Source organism: Heterodontus francisci, chromosome 4 (genome assembly GCF_036365525.1).
Source record: "Heterodontus francisci isolate sHetFra1 chromosome 4, sHetFra1.hap1, whole genome shotgun sequence".
In the NCBI taxonomy this organism is placed as follows: domain Eukaryota; kingdom Metazoa; phylum Chordata; class Chondrichthyes; order Heterodontiformes; family Heterodontidae; genus Heterodontus; species Heterodontus francisci.
The window spans coordinates 110921103-110942642 of NC_090374.1; the positions used below are offsets into that span (position 1 = coordinate 110921103).

General features: G+C 43.4%; 1 protein-coding gene across 1 annotated transcript in view; it reads left to right on the forward strand.

Moving 5' to 3' along the window:
* Positions 1–21540, forward strand: part of vps13a (vacuolar protein sorting 13 homolog A) — a 609759-nt gene that overhangs the window by 224063 nt on the left and 364156 nt on the right. Inside the window, exons 23-24 of the mRNA XM_068029994.1 lie at positions 18317–18452; positions 18762–18852. Of these exons, the coding sequence (XP_067886095.1) occupies positions 18317–18452; positions 18762–18852 (227 nt within the window). The remainder of the gene's footprint in view (positions 1–18316; positions 18453–18761; positions 18853–21540) is intronic.

Sequence of the window (21540 nt, forward strand, 5' to 3'; positions counted from 1 at the left end):
ATGGAAAATGAACTTTTCTCAGGTACAGATCTAGTCTTAATTGCTTCCTGTGGCTGTTTGCAGGTGCAATCACAAGTGGAACAAAATGTCAAATGGCTGAATTGAGTGTGCTTGACCAGTTTAATTCTAAATGGAATAAGACTCGCACCAATGTTTCCTAAACCCTTTGCCTAGAAGAAAAAAATTGACTGTCACATTGTTAGCCCTTGCCATCTGTGAGCTTATTTTGGGCGATTGCATTGGCATCATAACCTTGATGGAAACCTGGCTGAGGTGTGATGATGCCTTCCTCATGTAAAGAAGCCTCCCTGCTTGGCTATACTTATACCACCTGTCCCACCTAAACCGTCATGATGGCAGTATGGCCCTTATAACCAAACCATACCTTGTCTGTCTCTCCCTACTCCTCTGGCATCCTTTCCTCCTTTTGAACATCTCACTTTGTTCCAGCCCCCTGGCTTCTCATATAAAATCATCCTTCTGTACTGCCCACTCAATTACCAGATCAAGTTTCTTAGCAAGATATCGTCACTGCTTTCCTCCTTCAACCTCTGCACTGAGTGATTTCCCCCTCTGTGATTTCAACTTCCATCTCATCTCTTGAGTTCATTGCCCTCCTATCTAGCCTAAATCTCCCTCCCTATCAATGCACTATATTCACTGCCACTCAATATGTTAATCACAGATAAGGCCATCTCTGATCACTTTCTTGTATTGGTGTCCATCCACATTCTCCCTCCTTCTGCCTCCCAACCATGCTGCTTTCTGTGTTTGCCCTGGGAGAAAAACTCTTCCCCCAAGTTACTTACAACTTCACTTTCAGATTCTCAACAGTCTTGCCTTTGGCCTTCCATTCCATGAAATGTACCCTTGGCTGTTAAAGAAGCAAGAGAGGAAATAGCAGAAGATCTGACCATCATTTTCCAGCCCCCACTCAATGTGTGGTGCAGGAGGATTGGAGAACTGCGAACGTTGTACCTCTGTTTAAAAAGGGAATGAAGGATAGACTGAATAATTACAGGCCTGTCAGTCTAACCTCAGTAGTGGGAAAATTATTGGAATCTATTCTGAGAGACAGGATAAACTATCACTTCGAAAGGCACAGGTTAATCAAGGATAGTCAGCATGGCTTTGTTAAGGGAAGGTCTTGTTTGACCAATTTAATTAAATTTTTTGAAGAAGTAACAAGGAAATGCAGCAAGCTGGATACAAAATTGGCTCAATGTCAGGAAACAAAAGGTAATTGATGGATGTTTTAGCGACTGGAGGGCTGTTTACAGTGGCATTCCACAGGGCTCAGTACTGGGTCCCCTGCTTTTTGTGGTATATATTACTAATTTGGATGCAAATGTAGGGGGCATGATCAAGAAGTTTGCAGACGACACAAAGATTGGCCATGTGGTAGATAGCAAGGAGGATCGCTGTGGGCTGCAGGAAGATATTGATGGTCTGGTCAGATGGGCAGAAAAGTGGCAAATAGAATTCAGCTTGGAGAAGTGTGCGGTGATGCATTTGGGGAGGTTAAACAAGGCAAAGGAATTTATGATAAATGGGAAAATACTAAGAAGTGTAGAGGAAGTGAGGGACCTTGGCGTGAATGCCCACAGATCCCTGAAGGTAGCAGGACAGGTCGATAAGGTGGTTAAGAAGGCATATGGAATCCTTTCCTTTATTAGCTGAGGTATAGAATATAAGAGCAGGGAGGTTATACTGGAACTGTATAACTCATTAGTTAGGCCACAACTTGAGTACTGTGTGCAGTTCCGATCACCTCATTACAGAAAGGATGTAATTGCACTCGAGAGGGTACAGAGGAGATTTATGAGGATGTTGCCAGGACTGGAAAAATGCAGCTATGAGGAAAGATTGGATAGGCTCAGGTTGTTCTCCTTGGAATGGGGAAGGCTGAGGGGGAGATCTGTTTGAAATGTACAAAATTTTGAGGGGCCTGGATAGAGTGGAGGTGAAGGGTCTGTTCACCTTAGCAGAGAGGCCATTGATGAGGGGGCATAGATTTAAAGTGATTGGTAGAAAAATTAGAGGGGAAATGAGGAAAACCTTTTTCACCTAGAGGGCGGTGGGGGTCTGTAACTCAGTGCCTGAAAGGGTAGTTGAGGCAGAGATCCTCAACTCATTCAAAAGGAGTCTGGATATGCACATCAAGTGCTGTAATCTGCAGGGCTACAGACAAAATGCTGGAAGGTGGGATTAGAATAGGTGGATTGTTTTGAATCGGCCAAGTGGCCTCTTTCTGTGCCTTTAAACTTTCTATGATTCGTCATAACAATCTGCTCAATCATACCCTCTCCTCCACCTTTGCCATTATCCACATTAAAATAATTTATCTCTCTCATCCTGTTCTTTCCCCTATCTGACCTCACCTCCAGTCCCTTAAGTCCAAGGAAGGCAGACTTGTATGGATATGGTGGACAACTTAAATATTCATTGCCTGATGTGGCTGGACTACATAAAGCACTATTGGGTCCTGCTGTCCTGTATCAAAAAACCTCCCTATTCCAAGATCATCCAAAGATAACCCCTGATTTATCTTATCCATTACATACTGCCTTAAACTCTCTCCCCTGCCTACTCCACCCTTACCTGCAGCAAGTACGAGGAGCTCATGGTCTGCTCTCTCACTAAGATTGAGACCATCCGATCGGCTGCCTCTGCTGCTTCCCTCCCTTCTCCTAGCTCAGTGGGCCAAACTTCGCCTAAAGTTCTGCCCTAGCCCTGAAATCGCATATTTTTCTACTTTCTGTCCTATCTCCCCTCCTGCCCTCTTTGAGTTCATCTTGTCCATGAAACCCATCTGCTGATCCCTCAACTCTATACCCTTCCTGGCCCTCATGTTAGCTGACATATAGATAACGGTTCCCTCTCCTCAGATACTGGCCCTCATCCCACTTAGAAATACCGCCCTTGATCCCTCTGTTCTTGCAAACTACCACACTATCTCCAACCTCTCTTTCCTCTCAAGTCCTTGGACATGGCAGTTGCCTCCCAAACCTGTGCCCATCTTCCCCACAACTTCCTGTTTGAATCCTTCCAATCAGGCTTCCACCCATGCCATAGTGCTAAAATGCCCTTTTCAAAGACACAAATAACATCCTATGTGACTGTGATTATGATAAGCTATCCTTCTCGACCTGTGTTGCCTTTTACATGTTGACCACACCATCCTCCTGCAGTGTTTCTCCTCTTGTCCAGCTGAGTGGAACTGTGTTTGCTTGTTCCATTCTTGGTTATCTAGTCGTAACCAGAGTATTACCTGCAATGGCTTCTCTTCTCACTCCCGCACTATTATCTCTGGTGTCTCCCAAGGATCTGTTCTTGTCCCTTCCTATTTCTCATCTTTACTCTTCACTCAGTGTACATACGAACATAAGAGTTAGGAACAGGAGTAGGCCACTTGGCCCCTCAAGCCTACTCCGCCTTTCAATAAGATCATGGCTGATCAGATTGTAACCTCGACTCCACATTCCCGCCTACCCCTAATAACCTTTCACCCTCTTGCTTACCAAGAATCTGCCTTAAAAATATTCAAAAGACTCTGCTTCCACTGCCTTTTGGGGAAGAGAGTTCCAAAGACACTCGATCCTCAGAGATAAGATTTCTCCTCATCACTGTCCAAATGGGCGACCCCTTATTTTTCAACTGTGACCCCTAATTCTAGATTCTCGGACAAGGGGAAATATCCTTTCCACATCCACCCTGACAAGACCCCTCAGGATCGTATATGTTTCAATCAAATCGCCTCTTACTCTCCTAAACTCAGCAGATACAAGCCTGGCCTGTCCAACCTTTCCTCATAAGACAACCCACCCATTCCAGCTATTAGTTGAGTAAACTGTCTCTGAACTGCTTCCAACGCATTTATATCCTTCCTTAAATAAGGAAATCAATACTGTACACAGTCCTCCAGATGTGGTCTCCCCAATGCCCTGTATAACTGAACCATAACCTCCCTACTTTTATATTCAATTCCCCTTGCAATAAATGATAACATTCTATTAGCTTTCCTAACTATGTGCTGTACCTGCATATGAATCTTTTGTGATTCATGCACTAGGACTCTCAGATCCCTCTGCCCCTCAGAGCATTGCAATTTCTCACCATTTCGATAATATGCTTATATTTTATTCTTCCTGCCAAAATCGATTATTTCACATTTTCCCACATTATTCTCCCATTTGCCAGATCTTTGCCTACTCACTTAACATGTCTATATCCCGTTGTACCCCCTTTATGTCCTCCTCACAAATTATTTTTCTACCTATCTTTGTGTCATCAGCAAATTTAGCAACCATACCTTCAGTCCTTTCATCCAAGTCATTTATATAAATTGTAAAAAGTTGAGGTCCCAGCACTGATCCTTGCAGCACACCACTTGTTACATTTTGCCAACCAGAAAATGACCCATTAATGCCTAATCTCTGTTTTCATGTTAGCTAGTCAATCTTCTGTCCATTCCAGTATGTTATCCCCTACACCATGAGCTTTTATTTTCTGCAATCAGCTTCGATGTGGCACCTTATCAAATGCCTTCTGGAAATCTAAGTACAAAACATCCACCGGTTCCCCTTTATCCGCAGCACATGTTCTTCAAAAAACTCCAATAAATTGCTTAAACTTGATATCCCTTTCACAAAATCGTATTGACTCTGCCTGATTACTTTGAATTTTCTAAGTGCCCTGCTTTGAACACATCAGGTTCAACATATACGCTAACAATATCTAGCTCCACCTCACTGCCTCCGCTCTAGACCGCTTCACTGTCTGATTTACATAGGATATACGGCACAGAAACACGGGTCATTCAGGCCAGCCAGTCCATGCCTGCATTTATGCTTCACTTGAGCTTTCTCCCATCTTTCCACATTCTCATCACTATTTGGCTAAAGAAATGAATTCCCGATTGGATTTTTTGGTGATTATCTTATATTGAATCCGAAAGTAATGGGGTTCCCCACAAGTGGAAACATTCTCTTTGTATCCACTCTATCTGAACCTTTCATAATTTTAAAGACCTCTATTAGGTCACCATCACTGTTTTTTTTCCAAGAGAAAAGAGACCCAGCCTGTTCATTCCTTTCCGGATATGTCTTCCCATGCATTTCTGGTAACATTGTTGTAAATCTTCTGTGAGCCCTTTTCAGTGCTTCTGTATCATTTTGATAATATGGTGACCAGAACTGCATGTAGTACTGTAAGTGTGGTCTAACCAATGTTCGATACCAGTTTAGCATAACTTTGCTACTTGTCAATTCTGTCCTGCTAGAAATAAAGTCCAATGTTTGGTTTGCTTTTTTTAATGGCCTTGAAAACCTCTGGCGCGACTTTTAGTGTATTTGTACTCCGAGATCCCTTTGTTCCTTCAACCAACCTAGATTCACACCTTCCAAGTAATAAGTGACCTTCCTATTCTTCCTATCAAAATGCACTACCTCCCATTTATTTGTGTTGAACTTCAAATGCCAATTATTTGCCCATTCTGCAAATTTATTAATGTCCTCCTGTAATTTGTGGCAGTTCTCTTCCATATTGACTATTTCTTCACCCACCCCACCCCCAAAAGGTTGGTGTCATCCGCATATTCAGAAATTGTTTTTGATTCCAAAATATAATTTTTTAACGTAAATTGTGAACAGCAGCAGTCCCAGCACTGATCCTTGAGTTGCAGACATCGTGGGACATCAGCGGGGAGGAGGAGAGTTACCTGGATAATTGTTCTGGGAGGCAGTTATGCCCCTTACGATACGTAGAAATTGAGAATTTTTCATTAATCCGGAACAGGAGGGTGTGACTGCAAGTCAGGCAGGTGTGGGGATCCAGCATATAGTGATGGAGGAGCCTCAGTCCTTGACTTTGACCAACAAGTACGAGGGCCTTGCTACCTGTGTGGATGAGAACAAGGACTGTAGGGTGGTTGAGCAAACTGGCCATGGCATCATGGTGCAGGATGCCATTCAGATGAGGGGAGTGAAAAGGAATGTCATAGTTATAAGGGACAGTATAGTCAGGGGATAGATACTGTTCTTTACAGCTATGACCGGAAGTTCTGAAGGTCATGTTGCCTAACTGTTGCCATGGCTAAGGACATCTCCTAGTGGCTGGAGACGAGTTTGGAGTGGGAAGTGGAGGATCCGGTTAGGGGCTAAACTAAAAAGCAGAACCTCACGGGCAATAATCTCTAGATTATGACCTGAGCCATGAGCAAATTGCATTGGGTAAATAAGATAAGAGAGTTAAATGCGTGGCTCAAAGATTGGTGTGGGGGAAATGGGTTTTAATTCATGGGGCACTGGCACCAGTACTGGGGAAAGTGGGAACTGTACCGTAGGGACGGTCTTCACCTGAACCATGCTGGGACCAGTGTTCTGGCGAGTCGTATAACTAGGGCAGTAGAGACGGCTTTAAACTAAATAGTGGGGGGCGAGGGATCAAGTGAGGAAAGATGTGATCGTTTAAAGAGAGAAGGGAATGCAAGAGAGCAAGATAGTGATAAGGATCATGATGATCAGTGTGGCAGGAAGGGACAGACTGTACAAACTTACGAATGCGCCAACAGATAAGGTCGTGAAATAACAGACGGGGGAAGGGTTTGGGTGAAGGGAGATTTAGAAATCCAAAGCGAAAGATCGAAGCATCAGAACAATGTAGAATTATGGGTAAATACAAACAGAATGGGACAGGAAAGTAAAGTAGGATTAAGAAAGTAAAGTAAGTTTCTAACAGTCTTAGGCAGGTCTTAGGCTGCTCTACTGCAGAGTAGCTGATTAGTTACATAGTTGACCAGTCAAATCTGGTTGCTGCAGCTTCAGCTTCAAACGTTATCAATACAGAGTCTGGGTGCAGCCTGCAAATGGTGTGCAGATTGTAAGCTGAGTGTGGAGATTTGAATTTGGTGAAGGGGGAAGGAAGATCTCCATTTTTCTACTCTTTTTCCCTACTTTTTAAACTCTCCAGTATTTGGTTCTTGTTTCGGTGCAGTGGAAGGTGCTGTTTGCTGAGTACCTGGTAAGCTGTTCTCCTTGTAATAAATAGCTTCTAAAGTTAAGCTATGGCTGGGCAGCTCTGCCGAGTGGAATGTACAGCCTATGGCATGTGGGAAGTCATGGATGCACCATGTGTCCTAGGAAAAAACATCTGCAGTAAGTGTCACCGGCTGCAGAAGCTTGAGCTCCATGTTTTGGAACTAGGCAGTCTAAGAGGACCAGACAGGTAGTGCACGAGTCCCCTGATATCGCACTCGCTAATTGGTTTTCCATTTTGGATACTGGTGAGGGTGATGGTTCCTCAGAGGAGTGCAATCAGAGCCAGGTTTGTGGCACTACAGGTGGCTCAGCGGCAGAGGATGGGAGGAAGAAGAGTGCAAGAGCAGTAGTGATGGGAGATTTGTTTATTCGGGGAACAGATAGGTGTTTCTGCGGCAGTAAACATGATTCCTGTTGCCTCCCAGGTGCCGGGGTCAAGGATGTCATGGAGAGGCTGCAGGACATCCTTCTGGGGGAGGGTGAACAGCCAGAGGTCGTGGTCCACATTGGTACCAATGACATAGGTAAGAAGGGTTCTGAAAGCAGATTTTAGGGAGCTCTGAAGGAAATTAAAAAGCATGACCTCAAAAGCAGTAATCTCAGGATTACTCCCAGTCCCACGTGCAAGTGAGCATTGGAATAGGAGAATTGAGCAATTGAACATGTGGCTGGAGAACTGGTGTAGGAGGGAAGGCATCAGATTTCTGAGACGTTGGGACCGATTCTGGGGCAGGTGGGACCTGTACGAGATAGACGGATTGCATCTTAACAGGACTGTGCTGAATATCCTTGCAGGGAAATTTGCTAGTGCTGTTGGGAAGGGTGTAAATTGTCAGGGGGATGGGAACCTGAGAGGGAGCTCAGATTGTAGGGAAGCAAAACTGGTAACTTGTCAGGGGTGTTGGAACCAGGAGCAAGTATCAGAGAGGAATATCAAGGTGCATAGAATACTGGGGGAGATAGATAGTAAGTTATTAGTTGGGGTCAGAGTACGGGGTAAAGTAATAAAGTCTAAATCTAGATTAATGTGCATGTATGTTAATACATGGAGTGTGGTTAATAAGATTGGTGAGGTACAGGTGCAGATTGCAATGTGGAAATATGATATGGCTATAACAGAGACCAGGCTCAAAGAAGGGCAGGGCTGGGTGTTAAATATTCCTGCATACAAAGTGTTCAGGAAAGATAGGAAAGGGAAAAAAGTGGGAGGGGTGACAGTACTGATTAAGGAGAGCATTGTAGTGCTGGAGAAAAAGGATGTCCCAGAGAGGTCGAGGACAGAATCAATTTGGCTAGAGCTAAAGAACAAAAAAGGTGCAGTTACATTGCTCGATGTTGTCTATAGGTCATCAGCGAGTGGGAAGGATGTGGAGGAACAACTTTGCAAGGAAATTGCAGAGTTGCAAGAATTATAGGGTAGTTATAATGGGGGATTTTAATTATCCAAACATAGACTAGGATAGTCGTAGTGTAAAGGGCAGTGAGGGGCAAGAGTTCCTAGAGTGTGTTCAGGAAAATGTTCTACAACAGTATATTGCTAGTCCAACGAGAAAGGAGTCATTGCTCGACCTGGTTCTTGGGAATGAGGTGGGCCAAGTGGATCAAGTATCAGTTGGAGAGCATTTAGGGGATAGTGATCGTTGTATCATAAGGTTTAGGCTGACTGTGGAAAAGGACAAAGAGCAATTCAGGGTAAGAATAATTAACTGGGGGAAGGCCAACCTCAATGGGTTAAGAATGGAGCTGGGGCGAATCAATTGGAGTCAAAAGCTGTTAGGAAAACTGGTAAATGAAATATGGGCTACCTTCAAAGAAGAGATAGTTCGGGCACAGTCAAAGTATGTTCCCTTGAAGAGGAAAAGTAGGGCAAACAAATCCAGCGCTCCCTGGATGGCAAAAATGGTAGAGATTAAGATAAAGAAGAAAAATTGTGCTTATGACAAATGCCAGGTAGAAAATACTATTGAGAACCAGGCAGAATGCAGAAGGTTCAGAGGGGAAGTGAAAAAGCAAATAAGAGAAGCAAAGAGAGCATGAAAAGAGACTGGCAGCTAGCATTAAAGGAAATCCCAAAGTTTTCTATAGGTATATAAATAGTAAAACGGTGGTAAAAGGAAGAGTGGGGCTGATTAGGGAGCAGAAAGGGGATTTACACATGGAGGCAGAGGGAATAGCTGATGTATTGTGAATACTTTGCATCTGTCTTTACCTAGGAAGAAGATGCAACCCAGGCAATTTTGAAAGAGGAGGCAAGTCAGACACTAGAGTGGTTTAAAATTGATAAAGAGCAAGTATTAGATAGTTTTGAGGAAGGGTCACTGACCTGAAATGTTAACTCTGCTTCTCTCTCCACAGATGCTGCCAGACCTGCTGAGTATTTCCAGCATCCGCAGTATTTTGCTTTTATATTAGATAGGCTGTCTGTACATAAAGTGGATAAAGCACCAGGACTGGATGCGATGCATCCAAGAATACTGAGGGAAGTGAGGATGGTAATCGCAGAGGCACTGGCTATAATTTTTCAGTCTTCCTTAGACTGGGGGGTGGTGCCAAAGGACTCTAGAATTGCAAACATTACACCCTTGTTCAGAAAAGGGTGTAAAGATAAGCCCAGCAACTACTGCTTTGGTGATGGGAAAACTTCTGGAAAGAATAATTCAGGACAAAATCAGTAGTCACATGGACAAATGTGAGCTAATTACAGAAAGCCAGCATGGATTTCTTAAGGGAAAATCATGTTTAGCTAACTTGCTGGAGTTTTTTGAGAAGTTAATAGAAAGGGTTGATGAGGGCAATGCTGTTGATGTGGTGTACATGGACTTTTAAAAGGCATTTGATACTTGTGAGCAAACTTGTAGCTCATGGAATAAAAGGGACGGTAGCCACATGTATATGAAATTGGCTGAGTGACAGGAAATAAAGAGTAGTGATTAATGGATGTATTTCAGGCTGGAGGAAGGTTTGTAGTGGAGTTCCCCAGGGATCAGTGTTGGGACCTTACTTTTCCTGATGTATATTAATAACCTAGACCTTGGTGTACAGGGCACAACTTCAAAGTTTGCAGCTGATACGAAACTTGGAAGCATTGTGAACTGTGAGGAGGATAGTATAGAACTTAAAAAGGGCATAGACAATTTGGTGGAATGGGCAGACAGGTGGCAGATGAAGTTCAATGTAGAGAAATGTGAAGTGATTCATTTTGGTTGGAAGAACATGGAGAGACATATAAAATAAAGGGTACAATTCTAAAGTGGATGCAGGAGCAGGGCGACCTGGGTGTATATATGCATAAGTCATTGAAGGTGGCAGGACAGGTTGAGAGCGCGGTTAATAAGGCATACAGTATCCTGGGCTTTATTAATGGGGGCATAGTGTACAAGAGCAAGGAAGTTATGTTGAACTTGTACAAGACATTATTTCGACCTCAGCTGGAGTATTGCGTCCAGTTCTGGGTGCCGCACTTTAGGAAAGACGTGAGGGCATTGCAGAGAGTACAGAAAGATTGACGAGAATGGTTCCAGAGATGAGGAATTTCAGTTCTGAAGATAGATTGTAGAAGTTAGGACTGTTTTCCTTGGAGAAGAGAAGGCTGAGAGGTGAATTGATAGAGGCATTCAAAATCAAGAGGACTCTGGACAGAGTAGATAGGGAGAAACTGAAAGGATCGAGAATGAAAGGGCACAGATTTAAACTACTTGGTAAGAGAAGCAAAAGTGACATGAGGAAAAACCTTTTCATGCAGCGTGTGGTTAAGGTCTGGAATGCACTGCCTGAGAACGTGGTGGAGGCAGGTTCAATTGAAGCATTCAAAAGGGAATTAGACAGTTATATGAAAAGGAAGAATGTGCAGGGTTATGGGGGTAAGGCAGGGGAATGGAACTGAGGGGATTCCTTTCAGAGAGCCAGTGTGAATGTGATGGGCCAAATGGCCTCCTTGTGCACTGTCAAGATTCCGTGAGAAAGGGACAGAGAGTTTAACAAAAATTGTGCATCTGCGAATAAGGTCATTATAGGGAGTAGAAGTTTAAAAAAATACATTAAACGTTCTTTATCTGTGCGAAGCATCTATAGTAAGATAGATGAACTAGCGGTACAAATAGACGTAAATGATTTAGATCTAATCGCAATTGCAGAGACATGGTTTCAAGGTGATAAAGGTTGGGAAATAAATTCTCCAGGGTACACCATATTTTGAAAGGCTATGTTTGCTGACAATGCAACTACGAGGTGATGCAGTACTGGCGCATGCGCAAATGCAGCCTCATTGATTGAAACGTCACTGTCTGTGATTCTCAGGAAGCTGCTGGTAAGAATGACGGCGCTGCTCAATTTGGCACCAAGCGAATTAAGCCCAAACCCCCGCAATGGCTGTGATCGCTGCCTCCATTGCACCCCTAACAGTACCCTGCTCCTTCCCGCCATTGCTGCTTCTCTTTGCTGCTCCCTCCCGCGCCTATCTGCTCGCTGCTCACTCCCCGCCTCACCGCTTCAGTCCCCATGGCCACTCTCTCTCCGCTGCCCCAAGAAGCATTGGGACTCGTGCGGGGTGGGAGGGAAGCGAGCAGGGAGCAAGCAGCCAAAGTGGCGGAGGGGGAGAAGCGGTGAGGTGGGGAGTGAGTAGCTGGGGGGATGGGGAAGCGGTGAGGCGGGGAGCAAGTGGACAGGGGTAGTGGGGGGTGTAGTCAGCAAGGCGGGGAGTGAGCGGACAAAGCGGGGGGGAGCAGCAACCGGTGAGGTGGGATAGAGCGGCAAGCAGTCGGGTGCGGGAAACTGAAAGCCGTGATTGAGGCGGTGATGGCGGGAGGGAGCGGGGTACTGTTGACAAGACAGTCATCACGTTCTTTGAGGGGTCAGGCAAAGTTCGGACGTCATTATGTCTCACTTCATTGCATGGTGATGTCAGTGCCCGCACGCGCACATTCATACTGGCAAGCTGGCAAATGTTCGGACGCACTCATGATGTCGGCAATCATTTTGTGCGTGGGCTGCGTCATAGAGTTGGACAGCACAGAATCAGTCCCTTCAGCCCATCGTGTCTGTGCCGGCCATCACGCACCTATCTATTCTAATCCCATTTTCCAGCACTTGGCCTGTAGCCTTGTATGCTATGGCGTTTCAAGTGCTCATCTAAATACTTCTTAAATGTTGTGAGGATTCCTGCCTCTACCACCCCTTCAGGCAGTGTGTTCTGGATTCCAACCACCCTCTGGGTGACCAGATATTTCCTCAACTCCCCTCTAAACCTCCTGCCCCTTACCTTAAGTCTATGCCCCATCGTTATTGACACCTCCGTTAAGGGAAAAAGTTTCTTCCTATTTACCCTATCTATGCCCCTCATAATTTTGTATACCTCTATCAGGTCTCCCCTCAGCCTTCTCTGCTCTAAGGAAAACAACCCTAGCCTATCCAGTCTCTCTTCATAGCTGAAATGCTCCACCCAGGCAACATCCTGGTGAATCTCCTCTACACCCTCCCCACTGCAATCACATCCTTCCTATAGTGTGGCGACCAGAACTGTACACAGTATTCCAGCTGTGGCCTGACTAGCATTTTATACAACTTTGTCAGGAGACACTCTGATTTCGGAAAGACAGATAGAATAGCAAAGGAGGAGCCAGCTAGCAATCCATTCTGCCACTTATCCCCTGACTCTGCATTCTCTGACATAATTCATTAGTCTATTATGGAGCATCTTATCGAAAGCCGTTTGAAAATCCAGAACAATTACATCTATTGCATTACCATTGTCTATTCTGTTACCTCCTCAAAAAATTCAATAAGGTTGGTGAAACAAGATTTACCTTTTTGAAATCCATGCTGACTATTCATTATTATATTCTTTTCTGGATGTTCTTCTATTCTCTCCTGTAGTGGGGATTCCATTATTTCTCCTACCACCAGCGTTAAGCTGACTGGTCTACAATTCCTTGGGCATGTTCTGTCCCCCTTCTTAAATATAGGATTTTTTTTTTTTAATTTTATTTAGAGATACAGCACTGAAACAGGCCCTTCGGCCCACCAAGTCTGTGCCGACCAACAACCACCCATTTATAGTAATCCTACATTGATCGTTACCTTTGGTATTATCCTGTTTATTCTTTAATGGGCTTGTTCCCATCCCAGCCTTCTTTTTTTTTAATTGATGTCCCTGTAAGATATTTTATTATTTTGTTTCATGTTCCCTGATAATTTAATTTCATAGCTCCTCTTTGCCTTCCTAATTTTTTTTGACTTCTTTCCTAATCTCTTCGTATTTGACCATAACATCCTTAACGATGCTCAGTTTAGATTCCGCCCGGTCACTCAGCACAAGACCTTCTTACAACCTTGGTCTAAACGTGGACAAAAGAGCTGAATTCCAGAGGTGAGGTGAGCGTGACTGCCCTTGACATCAAGGCAGCATTTGACCAAGTGTGGCATGACTGAGCCCCAGCAAAATTGAAGTCAGTGGGAATCAGGGGGATAACACTTCACTGGTTGGAGTCATTCCTAGCACAAATGAAGGTGGTTGTAGTTGTTGGAGGCCAATCGTCTCAGTTCTAGGACATCGCTGCAGGGTACCTCGGGGTAGTGTCATAGGCCAGGCCATCTTCAGCTGCTTCATCAGTGACCTTTCCTCCAACATACGGTCAGAAGTGGGGATGTTTGTTCATGATTGTACAATGCTCAGTACCATTCGCAACTCTCAGATACTGAAGCAGTCCGTGTCCACATGCAGAAAGACTTGGGCAACATTCAGGCTTGGCTGATGAATGGTAAGTGATACACAAGTGGCAAGCAGTGACAATCTCTAACAAAATAAATTCTAGCCATCACCCCTTGACATTCAAGGGCTTTGCCGTCGCTGAATCCCCCACCATCAACATCCTGAGAGGGTTGCCATTGATCAGGAATGCAACCAAACCAGACCAGCCACATAAATACTGTGGGTACAAGAGCAGCTCAGAGGCTGGGAATTCTGCAGTGAATAATTCACCTGACTCCCTAAATCCCGTCCACAAGGTACAAGTGAGGAGTCTCATGGAATACTCTCCACTTGCCTGGATGAGTACAGTTCCAACAACAGTCAAGAAGCTTGACACCATACAGGACAAAGCAGCCCGCTTGATCAGCACCCCATTCACCATCTTAAGCATTCACTCTGTCCACCACCGGCATGCAGTGACAGCAGATGCACTGCAGCAACTCGCCAAGCCTCCTTCGACAGCACCTTCCAAACCTGCGATCTCTATCATCTGGAAAGACAAGGATAGCAGGTGCACGGGAACAGGCCACCTACAAGTTCCCCTCCAAGTCACGCATTGTAGGACCTCCATTCACTTGTTCCATTTACCCACATCTTTTACCCAATTAATATTGGGGTAGTTCTGGATTTAGTCGGCAGCAGGAAAGCTCCAAGGCAATGTTGCCGCACCGACGCAACGGGACTGCATTCTTAATTGTAGAACAGGTTGTTGTAATACTATAGCGTGCAATTGATCACGGTTCAATGGTGGGGGGGGTTTGGAATTAACTGAATGGTGGGCAGGCCTCGTATGCTTTCGGATCCCCGGCCATTGAAAGATGGTGGCACCGAGGGGAGACCTCAGTGTCGTGACGGGAAGGCAGCCATGAGGAACAGTGGATAGGGGAAGAGGGGGCAATGGAGATTGTTAGCTGCCTGCAGTGCTGTGCACTGCATGGGTGGGTGTGGTCTCAGGTGGCAATGCCAGATGGGCTTAGTCTCGGGTAGTAGTGCTGGGTGAGCTTAGTCTTGGGTGAGAGACTTCGGTGGTCATTGTGCTGGGTGAGATGTATTCATGCCAAACCCTCTTGCCATCACCTTTATGGTGACTCCCCATATCGTACTGACTCACTTAGTCACATGCAAGCCCTAAAGAGGGGAGGTATGGAGCATTCACCATGGCAGAATGAAGTAGGTCTTTGACTTTCCTCCTGCACTGGAGCCAGTTGTGTTGGGTGGCCCCACAGCTGCTGATCGCCTGTGCGATTTCCATCCAGGCTCGCTTTACCAGTTGGGAGGATCTCTTCTTGCCATCTGGTGTCTTGCCTCAGCTGTAGTGCCCAGTCACTCTCGCTGTGTGCCAGTGGCTGTACGTCCTTCGGGGGAGGGTGGGGTGTGTCAAGAGTTCCAACAGTTGCTCACTAGATCCACCAGCAATCCACAATCACTGCTTCAGTAAAAGTCAGCTTTATAAGCAGGGCTGGCAGTGCTTTAAATATGGCACGAGCACCTGCATTGAAGTCATCTGATGCCACATTCACTGCCTTGGAGCCAATCCCCGTCATGTGATTGGACGGCCCTGTGCCTCCCTATGTGAATTGGTTAGCCGCACACGCCACAGGCAGCGACAGCACCCACTTCCAGGTCTGCCGCAGGGACCCGATGCGCTCACTGAATTCAGCCCACTATGTGCATTGCAGAACAGACATTTTAAATTAATTTTTAATAGGATTTTTTCTCACTTCTTGTTTAACCATCTTTTTAGACTCCTATTCTGTAACTTAATTTATTTCCTTGCCGTCAATGTCCTCCCTACTTTATTCTTTCCTACTCTCTCCTTCCCTGTTTTGTTCATGTTTAGACGCCTTGCGTTTCTTGTAGCTTCCTCCCTATATCTTATTAGTTTAAAGCTTTTGCCATCTCCTTATTTACCCTTTCTGCTTGGACATGGGTCCCATCCTGGTTTAGGTGGAGCCCGTCCCATTGGTACAGCTCCTTCCTGTCCCAGAACTGGTGCCAGTGTCCCATGAAAAGGAACTCCTTTTTTCCCACACCAGCCCTTGGCCATGTGTTAATTCTCCTGAACTGTCTGCTCCCATGTCAATTTGCACATAGTTCAAGCAGTATTCCAGAGATTATTACCCTGTAGGTCCTGCTTTTTAATTTAGAGTATCAGGAGTTAGGCTCTATCAGCAGGACCTCCTCGTTGTTCCTACATATATCATTTGTTCCAACATAGGCCATGACAGCTGTGTTTAGCCCCTCCCTTTCCAAGTTCCTCTCCAGCTGTCCTGGCACAGGGTAGGCAACTCACCCTTCAGGATTCTCGTTGGTGTCCTCTGCAGCCAATATCTATCCCCCTAATTATAGAGTGCCAACATATTTGTGTTCTGCTCTATTCCACCTTGGACAACCTTCTGAGCCATGGTGCCTTGGTCTGCATTGTGGCTGTCCCCTCTGCAGTCTTTCTCCTTGTCATCACAGGTAGCGAGTACAGCATGCCTGTTGGATAGGACCGGTGCCTGCAGGATCTCCTTCTCAACCTCTCCTAAATCCTTGCTGCACAGCTCCCTAACAGTCATACCTTCCATTTCCATTGCCACACTGCTTGTCCAGCATCCAGCACTGGATGAGCAGATATTTCCTCTAGTTAAATACTGGGAAACCTAAACCATTGTCTTGAGTCCTGGCCACAAACTCTGACCCCTAGCCACTGATTGCATCCCTGTCGGTGATCACTATTTGAGGATGAACAATACTGTTTGCAACCTTGGTGTGCTATTGAAACACAGATGAGTTTCTCACCACGTGTTTTTCCATCACCAATGACCTAATTCCACCTCTAACATTGCCTGATTCTGCCCCTTCCTCAGCTCAACTGCTGGAACCCTCATCCATGTTTTGTTACCTGTAGATTTGATTATTCCAATACTCACCTGGTAGTCTTCCAGCCTACATAAACTTGAGCATTTCAAAACTCTGTTGCTAGTATCCTAACGCACCAAGTCCCATTCATCCATCACCTATGTACTTGTTGACCTACACTGCCTCCCAGTTTGCAACACCTCAATTTTAGAATACTAATCCTAGTTTTCAAATCTCTCCATGTCCTCACCCCTCCCTATATCTGTAGTCGCCTCCAGCCCGACAAGTCTTTTGAGATCTCCATGTTCCTCCAATTTTGCCCTCTTGTGGATCCCCGATTTTAATTACTCCACCATTGGCGGTCATGCCTAGGCCCTAAGTTCTGGAATTTCATCCCTAAACCCCTCTGACTTTCTATCTGTCACTCCTTATAAGATGCACTTTAAAGCCTACCTCTTTGACCAATTTTTTGATCATCTGTCCAGATATCCATATAATGTGGCTCAGTGTCAGATTTTGTTTTTTTTTAACACTTCTATGTAGTGTCTTGGGATGTTTTATTACTTTGACAATGCTATATAAATGCAAGTTACTATTGTTGACTTGCTTAGAATTTCCAGTGCTGGATCAAGGTTAAATATTCACCAGGTTTAATAGTTGCAAGAGCTCTGTTGTTCCTATACATGCAAAGGAGAACACCTGGCCACATTGTGCCATTAATTAAGTTGGCAACTGGGTGATTTTTTCTCATTGCTTCATTGTTCTAGGCTACACCTTAAAGTTTTTTAAGCTATCAGCTGTGATAGCTGAACCAGGACTTATTTTTCTAATGACTGTATATTCCTTTTTCACTTCAAAACACTTGTCTGTTACAATCCTTGTAAAGAGTTGTGTTTTCATTTTTTAAAATTTTTCTGCTTACAGTCTTAATTATTGTAAAATTTCTTAAGGATGTCAACTTGTGTAGTGGCTAACTATTGACTACCCTAATCTTTTTTCGATCCCAGCTTAGCCACTGGGTTTTACATTTTCATTGAGTGTTCTGGATCCATAAGAGCAAAGCAAAGGTAAAGAGAACAAAAGTGCATTTAGTCTATCAAAGTAAAATACACAGTACCCTAATTCTATTCCATTTTAAAGTCATATATTTTTGTTTGTCCTTACTGGTTTTGATTTCCAAGTAATCTTTCAATGTAATTATGTCACAGTTCCATAAGCCTGTACTGCTATGTTATCAAACTTATCTTGAATATTTGTAAGAACTACATCTAGATACAAATTCCAAAAACACTCATCATATTCATTGGTACTGATTCTACTGTTCTGCTTCTATTTGGGCATTCACTTTACACTGAGTTGATTGAATTCACTTATCATTGTAGTATTACTTTTTAGTACCCTTTTTATTGTGCAATGCTGTTATAATTTTTATTCTGCCCAGTGAGTCTGTGCCAGAATGCTATTGTTAACCCTATCTTTTGCCCATTTATTAACTTAAGCCAGTCTGTATAAATATCTTTAGATCTGTGTTTCAGATGGGATGTACTTTGCTATACACAAACCAAGATTTTGAAATGAGCAAAAATATTAAAGATCAACTTAGATTTGTTTCCCAATGGCGAATCAAGATTGTTTTACACCAATTGTTTGATTATAGCTCTAATATACTGTATTTCCTTCCTTTAAATAGATTTAAAGTTTATGGTGGACTTGCTTTACTTTCAATTTGCATCTCCGACCAGAAATTTACAGGGGTTTTAGGATTAATTGATAGTATTCCTAAACCAAAAAGTCATTCGCCACCATCATCCTTAAAACCTCTTCAGGTAGGCTTAAGTTATTATCTTTGAAGTGAAAATTGTTTAGAATTCTATGAAGTATTGGTAGCTTTTCAGTTTGAGAAAATATGCTTCAAGAGCAAGCCATGTGATATTCTAAAACAATTTGCTATATGTTACCAGTTTGTAGTAATTGTAAATTTAACATCCTTCTGTAATTGATGTGACTGGAATTGATATTGGGATGAGTATGTTTCCAAGATATGCATGAAAAAAGAATGCTTTTTTTAAGTAAGTTAGAGAATATAATTGGAGTTTGGTTAGTATTCTCTCAAATAATATGTGAAATTTGTTTAGACACAGAAGTTATCACCTAACATGACACCACAGTCTGTGCAAAAAAGAGCAGTACACAAACACCTTTACTCTTCTGTTTTAAGTGTGGCAGGTAAGATTTTCTGCAATACTGTACTTTGAAAGTATAATCCATTCATATTGTCTAAGTAGACAGTAGAATTCTGCTTGTACCCTTCAAACCCCTCAACATACTCACTTTCCAAATAGATATCGATTTCCTTTTAATTTACTTCAATTGTTTTTGCATCTGTGGTCTTCTGGGACAGTACATTCCACATTCTGACTTTTAGCTTGTGAAGAAATCTTTCCTGAGTCCCCTTTTACTGCCAATGATGTTATTTTCTTTATTTTAAACACCCAGTTACATCCTTAACTGTAATGAATATGACATTAGTTTACCGAGCCTCTCATTGTAACAAAATCCCTTCAGGCCAACTATCATTCTGATGATAGTCCAGAATAGCCTTGCAATGGTGGTACCCGAAATAACACCAGTGTTCCATATGAAGTTTGACCACATCTTAATAGCTCCAGTAGTAATATTTATATATTCTATATCTTATGTGAAGAAACTTATGATTCCATTGGCTTTTGCTTTTTGGACCATTCAGTTGACTAGTACAGCTGGATCCCTTGTTCTCCATCCATTTGTTTATCTCAACCCCTCCCTTCTCACCTGCACCCCCATGCTTCCCTATTTAAATTTTGTTCCCATCTGAAATTCTTGTGTCCAAAATATAGAACCTCACACTTCAGTAAGTAAATATGAATTACTTAATATATTCATGCTCTTTTGTTAGTTTCTGCTCATTTTGTATGGGTTTGAAAGTTTTATTAATTCACTCTCAAACCATCTTGGCATGCTTTACTATGTTAAAGGTGCTTGTAAATATAAGTAGTTGTTGTCATTGTTAAACCAATTAACAACAATTTTGAGAATTTTACAAACTTGTCTTAAGTGTTTTGCTATCCTCGGAAGTCAGTTTCAAGAAATGTCAGAGCATCAAAAGGATTGAAAATGATTTTAATAACAGGAACAGCCAATGTGAATTGATTTTATAAAGCTGAAATTAATTTGGTGGTAATTTGCTTTGTTTGAAGCATAATTGCACCTGTTCCCCTTAAGGTTATTGCACTTTGACACTTTCCTTATGTTAAGTGTGAAAGACTACTTTTGTTTGAACTGGAGAGTGCTTTTACACAGACACTATTTGCATAATGTAGTGAGCCCAGGGATCAACATTTTACCATTTTTTGCTTGCTGCTGCTTGGAGCTACTCCTACCAGGAGATCTGCTGTCATGGTTTGCCACGCTCCTCTATCTTGCGCCATCCTCACCCATTCACTGTAGCTCATCTGCAACTACTCTGTGACATCTATCATTCAACTATGCCTAGTAACTGGACCTATCAAAATCCTACATGTAATCAATTACCAGAAACACTCCAAAGAAGATGCCCAAAATTTAGAAATGGTCTTGAGGTCTACAAAGCTGTGGGTTACCTGATTTTCAGGACCTTTCTGTTCCTTTTAATTCCCTGCTGCAGCTATGCCAAGATTTTGTAGCAACGCACTGGTGTGGATCCCACTGGCATGCTTCTTGACCCCTGACCCCGGATAAATGTGGTGGAGTTTGGGTACATTTCGAGGGTTGGGGTGCTCCAGCTTGAACTCTAGCCTGAGGAGGAGAACCCAGCCTATTTGTTTACTTGGCTGTGTATCAAGCAAGGACTATTATTTTCTTATAAGTTTGCTTTATGCATATCATAACAAGAAAGGAGAAAATAATAATACATCTGTGACAGAAATGCTTCATTTTCATAGAATCACAGAATGGTTACAGCACACAGAGAGGCACTTTGACTTGTCTTGTCTGTGCTGGCTCTCTGCAAGAACAACTGAGCTAGTCCCACGCCGCTGCTCTTTCCCCATAGCCCTCCAGTATTTTTCTGTTCAGGTGCTTATCAATTCTCTTTTAAAAGCCATGATTGAGTCTGCCTCCGCCACACTGCCAGGCAGTGCATTCCAGATCCTAACCACTCGGTGCATTTAAAAAAAAAATTCTGATGTCGCTGTTGTTTCTTTTGCCAATCGCCTAAAATCATTGCCTATTGGTTCTGCAAATGGTAAATTTCTCTCTATCTACTCTATCTGTATCCCTCATGATTTTGAACACCTCCACCAAACCTCCTCTCAACCTTCTCTAAGGAGAGAACAGCCCTGGCATCTCCAATCTATCCATGTAACTGAAGCCCCTCAGCCCCAGAACTATTATCGTAAATCTTTTCTGCACCCTTTCTCAGCCCTTCACATCCTTCCTAAAGTGCAGTGCTCAAAACTGAACACAATACTCTAGTTGAGGCCGAACCCGTGTTTTCTAAAGTTTCATCATAACTTGCTTGCTTTTATACTTTATATTTCTGTTAGTAAAGCACAGGATCCTGTATGCCTCCTTAAGCACTTTCTTAACCTGCCTTGCCATCCTCAATGATTTGTGCATATATACCCCAAGGTCTGTCTGCTCCTGCCCCCCCCCACCTTTAGAATTGTACCTTTTAGTTTATATTGCCTCTCCTCATTCTTCCTATCAAAATGTATCACTTCGCATTTCTCTGCATTAAATTTCATCTGCACATGTCTGCCCATTCCACCAGATTATCTATGTCCTCTTGAAATCTATCACTATCCTCCTCACAGTCCACAATACTGCCAAGTTTTGTGTCATCTGCATATTGGTTGAATTGTGCACTTTATATCCCTGTCTGGATCATCAATACCC